Here is a 6,817-nt window from a genome sequence, read left to right as displayed (position 1 = left end):
CTACCAGTTAAAGACTTGCTTTAAAGAGCTCTCACTTCAAACAAGGAATTGTTTTTGAGAGATCCATTAAAGTATCTATAAAATGAAAACTGTCTCTAAAGTGTTACACCATTAATACTATACTGAGTCCTGTGAGTCAAAGGGAAATACAGTGGATGGTCAACAGAGGTCTTCCTTTACCCATTAGGGCAGAAACTGAAGGTACTTGTGCACTGGGGGTTCTGGGTTAAAGAAATTATACTATGTACACTCTCCAGTATTCGAGTCTCCAGATAATCCCATTCGGTCTAAACTTAAGGAAATTCTTTTTTTAAATAATCCTAAACGAGTATGTCTAATACTAGAGCTGACGCTATCTCCATTTGGACAGACACGCGCTTTCTTGCCTTGCCACGCCCCAACACCTGCAAGGCCATTCCTGTCACCATGACAGTTGCTTGAATTCCACACCCTCCCCTCCAGGGAATACAGGAGAGATCTTGCTAGCACAGTACCTCTGCAGTTTCTTCTCCCCATTCCCCAATCCCTTTCCCAGAGAAAACACAAAACACTCAATTCATGCTTTTAAACATAAAAACTGGAAATTCTTCCAAATTTATCACAAAAGAGCACACTTTAAGGCCAGTTCCCATTTGTAAAGAGTCACTTCATCAGCTCCTTTTGTTGGAACAGCTGCCTTGCAAATCAACGCCCTCATTTGTACAAGTCATTGTCCATAAACATTTCTTAGATCATAAGTACCAACCCAATATTTATAACTCGCTGATTCAAAGAGAAGACAAGGCTTTTTGATCCATCCACTCGCCCTGCTTGGGGGCAGAGGAATCCTTGGAGCCAGAGCTGACCTACTCCCGAGTTAGGCAGGTCCTCCCTGTGCGGGACCCCACGAGCATCCCTGAATGCGCGGAAGTGGGTCTGCGGCTCCTCTCCACGGACCTTCCCGAGCGCAACCCTGGTCTGGTCTAAAGCGTAATCGCGCCTTCGGAGTTCCGGATTTTTCGCTGTATGTCTCCCATATTCTCGGAGAATTATCCCTAATTTCCTCTCCAGGTGAATCTCGTTCTGAGTTGCGGGTTTCCAGGACACAGAAGACCCGAAGCTGGGCTCCGGGCTTGCGCAGTCCTTCCCGGAGAGACACAAAGTACCACTCAAACCCACGCCTACCCCACCCCTCCACCCACCCCGACTCTAGCCTCTCCGCTGCACCCCAACAGCCCCTCTCCCCCGCCCAATCCGAGTTCGGATCCAGCCTTCACACGCCCTAGTGCCTCAGGCACGCTTCGCCCAGGGCCGGGAGACTCGTGGGTGAGCTCTGAATAGCCTTTAGCAGAAGCTGGGAATTAGGTTAGAAAGGTAGGCTTGTAACAATCTGGAAGCCGGTGTTCAGAGTTAATTCCACGCGGGGACCGAGGGCACCATTCCAGCCCCTCCGCTCACTAACGTCCCCATCCCAGGCGACCCTGGGGTGGAGCAGCCTCTTGAACCTCAACTCACGTCTTTTACTCACTCATTGATCCTGAAATACCTGACCCAGTACTGTTCGTCCCTCTCCACCCAGACGTGCCCCGATCGTCATCCCTAGCCCGGGGAGCCAGGGGAGAGGGCGAGCCCTAGTCGCCCGCGAAGGACCAGGAGAGCGCAGCCATGCCGGAGCGCCACTCGTAATTCAAACCGTCGGACGTGAAGTCCCGAACACGAAACTCAGCCCGAGTCGTCCCTCCAAGGCTCGTTTTCTGCTCTCACCCGTCCGAGTCCAAATTTGGCTTGTCCTGCCAGGCAGGACTGAGCGGAGCCGCGGCCGTCCGCTCTCTGTCCGCTTCGCCCCGGTTCCGCTTTCCCCGCGGGACTAGGGAGGGTCCAGCCCTGCCGCGGCCCGGCTCCCGCCCAGGCCCCCACTCACCGCGAGGCTCAGCAGCAGCCTGCCGAGGGCTCCGCGCGGGGGGATCCGAGGCTGCGAGGTGGCCATCGCGGCGCAGGGCGGGAAGGGGGAACCCAGGCGCCGCGCAGGAGGCCCGAGGTGAGAGCCCACGGAGGTTCAGCGGCGCGCGGTGCGGGCGTGCCTCGCTGCCACTCCTCTTTAAGTCTCCTAGGCCTCCGTCAGGCTCCCCTGCCCGGGAGCGCGTTCGCTCCAGAGACGGGATTGGACCCAGGAGACGCCGGGCCGCCCCTCCTGGTTATTTCTCAAGTTTTATCACGCGGGGAGCTGGGGAGCTGCCCTAGCCTGCCCCTCCGCTCCCCGGGGGCCAGCGCCGAGTGCTGGCTGGCGAGAAAGCGGTCCCAGCCCCACCCTCGGCCCGCTTTCCCACGCCCCTCGTCTGCCCAGCGGCGCTCCCGCCCCGCCCAGGTCCGCCTGGCCCAGGCCTCCCGGATTGTCCCGGGGCGGACCCCTTACTCGCGCTGCTTGTGCACTCCCGCGGCAGGAACCAAGTCCGCCGGCAGGTATCCCTGCCCCAACACCGGCGCTCCGGGGTGCCAGGAACACCTTTGTGATTGGATCAGGGGAGCCTCCCTTTAGCTTCTGATCAAATGCTGGGCCGCATCTCTTTTAATACAACATGTATATATTCTTTCCAAATTTGACTAACATGGTAAGATAAAGGACGGAGGGAGAATTATCCCAAGTGGCATGAGTAAGCTGGTATTTGGTATACCAGAAATTAAAACCAAGTGGAAGAAATTCTGATATCTGGCCATTTTAAGTAACTAAAATATGAATGATTACATTTAGAGCTTTCTTTACTGTCAATTTGGTGACCTTATATGAACCATCTAAGAATTTCTTCTTATATGTGAATTGTTGATTTAGTAATTACACGGCAGTTGTACTAAGGTGCCATTTTTCAGTTTGCCCTAAATGGAAAATCTATCACACAAAACCCTTTACTCTAAAAGGAGGCTTGCAATCCAATATGACTCAACAAACGTATATCAAAGCTCAGTTTCCAGGGGCATTGAGTGAGGGGCTAGAGGAAAGAGAAGGTACAAAACCCAGTTCCTGCCCCAAGTAACCCAAAGTCTAGAAGGGAATAAAGGCAAGCATTACAGCCCAACATGGTAAATGTTTTAATAGAGAGGCCACTTACAACAACATGTAAGCACATTCTTTCATTTCTCTCTAGATGAAATTTTGTGTCCTCAAATCCCCCACTTGGCAGATTGAGAAGGAACTCCTTGGATGTGTTGCTGCTCCTCAAAGTTCATGTGTAAGTTCCAAGGTCGGATTCCTCAGATACTCCAGATTAATCAGGAAAAGTGCCAGGGCCTTCATTCATCCTGCCCTGGTCATCCCAGCAGGCTGCTTGACTGAAGTCTGGGGCTTGCCTGAGACTCACAGGCTCTTAAAATTTGGACAGTAAGCTCAGCATCCAGTCCCGTCTCTGAGGCATTCAAGGCACCCATCAGAAATCCTGTCTTAGGGGCACCTGGGTGGTTCAGAGAGTTAAGCTTCTGTCTTCAGCTCAAGTCATCATCCCAGGGTCCTGGAATTGAGCCCTGCATCTGGGGCTCTCTGCTCAAAAGGGAGCCTGCTTCTCCCTCTCTTTCTGCCTGCCTCTCTGCCTACTTGTGATCTCTGTCAAATAAATAAATAAAATCTTTAAAAAAAGAAAGAAAGAAAGAAAGAAAATCCTGTCTTACCTCTAGAGGCCTCTGTATGAAAGAGCTTTCCCAGTCTCAGAGAAAGGTCTCCAAACTTCTCTCCACTCCAATCATTTTCACCCACCCAAGACCTCAGGGGAAGTCTCTCGAGGATACCTCTGGCCCCAGCCTGCCTTTAGAAACACAAATGAATCATGGCTTTCCTGTAACATAGATGATCCCATTGAACAGTGTGCTTTCCAAATTCGTATGTTGAAGAGCTAACCTCCATATGGCTGTATTTGGAGATAAGGCCTATAAGGAAGTAACTAACATTAACAAGGTTATGATGGTAGGCTCCTGATCTGATGGAATTAGTGTCCTTATGAGAAGAGCTCCCCTTCTCCAGCTCTGTCTCTGTCGCTCTCTATTGCACACACACTCTCTCTCTATCTCTCTCTCTCTCTGTTCCATGTGTGGACACAGTGAGAGGGTGGCTGTCTACAAACCAGAAAGAGAGTTCTCAGCAGAAATCAAATAGACCAACACCTTACTTTTGGACCCTTAGCCTCCAGAACTAAGAACTAATGCTTGAGATAAGAACCAACGGGGGGGGGGGGAAGAGAGAGAGAACCAACAGAGAAAAGCAGAGGGCAGAGCCTGTTCCAGATAAAAAGGCAAGCGCTGTGCTGAAGCATTAGAGAATCTGGTAACAGTTTCCTTCATGGGGAAACAGAAAGGGAATTTTTCTGGCGTTCAGAAGTTCTATGCCTGGGAGTTAGGTTAGAAAGGTAGGCTTTAACAAACTACGCTGAGGAGTTGAATTTCGTCCCGGAGCAGGCGAAGAACCTTCTACTCGATCTGTAGAAATGGTTACTAACTACAGTTACGCAATCATCACTTTTGTTGAGTTAATGAACTCATTAGCTTCATTCGCAACTTGTTTATGTCTTCACACAGCTTTCCCTTCATACGTAGGGAATAAAAGTCTTTGAAATGTTTTTCTCTATTCTAAGTGGCCCTACTTTTTAATGATTTCAATTTCATCTGCGTGAGTCCGACCTGTTCATTACTGTCATCCAAATGCCTAAAACCATAAGATAGCTATATCTGGTTGTTTCAGCTGTGCTATGTGACTGAGGAGATTGCTAAGCCTACTGACTCTGGAACAGTACTCTGAGCTTCCATTTTTAGCTTCTACAAAATAAAAGTTATAGGAGACTATTCCAGAAATCCTGTAAGAAAGCATATTGGGGATATATTCCATTTATATTGCAAATCTTCAGTGCAATAAGAATACTGAATAACTGGGTGTAGTTTTAGTCACTGAGTTGTTATGCCTTCTTTTGCTACAACATGTGCTTGTCCATCATAAGTAGATTAGACTAAGTTCGAATGAAAAATGCATTTTTATAGTTTAGAAGAATCATCATAGGCAGTTAAAATTATAAATGTGACTTGAGGATAAATTAAAATTGCTTTACTTTTCCCTATGTAAATTATAATATGAAATGAGTTCGTTGAAAATCTATTTAAAATATGAGCCTCAGTTTGAGTATAGTGAGAACTGAATCCTTCTATAAAGTTAACTTTATATCATCATGAGACATCGTAAAGCATAAGGAGTTATTCTGAAATGTCTTTCTTTTAATACCCTATTTCCCAAACTGCCGAAGCAGTTGGAAGTCACTCCTAGTAGGATAATGTACAAAAATGGAAAAGAAACATATTATATTCCCTTGTTATTTCTTAGTTTGAAGGGTAAGAGCAACAATAATAAAGGATCAAAATGGGAAGTGATTTTAGGTTGAAGTGCAAAACTTCAGCAACCCAAGTAAATTCTAAAATTTTCAGAAGAAACAAACCTAAGATTACTAAGAAGAGTTGTCTGTACTTAAGAGGAACCTCTGGCCATAGAAGGGGTAATGACCTTAAGAGGCAGGAGCTAACCCCAGACCCACTGAGAAACCTGCTTTGCACAACTCAATGCCAACAGGTGCTGATCTCACACACTTACTTGCCTCTGTGGCTTATGTGGGCGGTGACATGGCAAGTGTGGGTCTCCCCAAACACGCCTATAAAATACAACCAGGGCAACTGTATGATGTTTGGAGTAAATCTGCTAGTACGGAAAGAGAAATTTGTGAAAAGAACCTTAAACTAAAACCAAGTAAAAGATTCATCTTGAATAGTCCTTCTTGAGACATAAAATCAGTTCTGCCATGATATAGTAGCTTGAGAATACTGCTTTGAATAAATGGTCATGGTAATATGCAGGATTCAGGCAAATTATTTGTTGGACCAGCAGTGAGGAATACTGTACATGTGTGTGCTCAAATGCCAGGCGACCTTGCAGACTTTATTTTTGGAAATTAGCTCTCCTTAATCTACCCACTTGCTCTTTCAGAGAGAGACTCCTTCCTCATACTTGGGAACCAAGCAGTAATTTTCCTCCAGGAGTAACCATCTCTGCTCCTGCCACTCAGGTTCCAGGAGAAGATGCTGCTTTTCCTGTATCACCTTTCCAAAGTGTGACTAGAGGCCCTCAGCTAATTTCCCAGAACACCATTGAGAGCAGCCTTGACTTTTTGGTCCTTTGAAAAGACTGCTGGAGACTTGGGGATAAATTGGCAATTGAAGTCAAGAAAAACCTATAATACGGAAGAAGAGGTGGAGGAAGAAGGAGGAGGAGGAAGAGGAGAAGGAGGGGGAGGGGGGGAGGAGGAAACAAAGAAGAAGAAGAAGAAGGAAGAGGAGAGGGTAGGTGGAGCAGAAAGAAATAGAAGGAGGAGGAGGATATGGGGGGAGAGGAGGAGGCGGAGAAGAAGAAGAGGAGGAGGAAGAGGAGGAGGAGGGGAGGGGGAGGGGGAGGAGGAGGAAGAGAAGAAGAAAGGGGAGGAGAAGGGGAGGAGAAGAAGGTGAAGGGGCGAGGAGAAGGATGGGGAGGAGGAGAAGAAGAAGAAGAAGAAGGGGAAGAAAAAGGGGGGAGAAGAAGGAGAAGGGGGAGGAGAAGAAGGAGGAGGGGGAGGGGGAGGGAGAGGAGGAGGAGAAGGAGAAGAAGGAGGAGGGGGAGGGGAAAGAGGAGGAGGAGGAGGGGAGGAGGAGGAGGGGAGGAGGAGGAAGAGAGGAAGAAGAGGGAGGAGGAGGAGGAAGAAGGAAGAGTATGGGGGAGGGAAGCAGAGAAGAGGAGGAGAAGGAGGAGGAGAAGAAGAACCTATAATACTGCATTGCTGCCCAGGAC

At 48.2% G+C, this 6,817-nt stretch overlaps 1 protein-coding gene across 2 annotated transcripts in view; it reads right to left on the bottom strand.

Annotated features, from left to right (window-relative positions):
- The window catches only part of DSC3 (desmocollin 3), a 45,718-nt gene extending 43,687 nt beyond the window's left edge, over nt 1–2,031 (bottom strand). Inside the window, exon 1 of one of the 2 annotated variants that reach the window (XM_032859709.1) lies at nt 1,901–2,031. In XM_032859709.1, the coding sequence (XP_032715600.1) occupies nt 1,901–1,966 (66 nt within the window). In that variant the 5' untranslated portion in view covers nt 1,967–2,031. The remainder of the gene's footprint in view (nt 1–1,900) is intronic. The other variant, XM_032859710.1, reaches the window with a different exon arrangement.
- Nucleotides 2,032–6,817: the final 4,786 nt, after the last annotated feature.

Source organism: Lontra canadensis, unplaced genomic scaffold (genome assembly GCF_010015895.1).
Source record: "Lontra canadensis isolate GAN:19392208 unplaced genomic scaffold, GSC_riverotter_1.0 scaffold17, whole genome shotgun sequence".
NCBI lineage: Eukaryota > Metazoa > Chordata > Mammalia > Carnivora > Mustelidae > Lontra > Lontra canadensis.
This window is presented reverse-complemented; position numbering and strand designations above follow the sequence as displayed.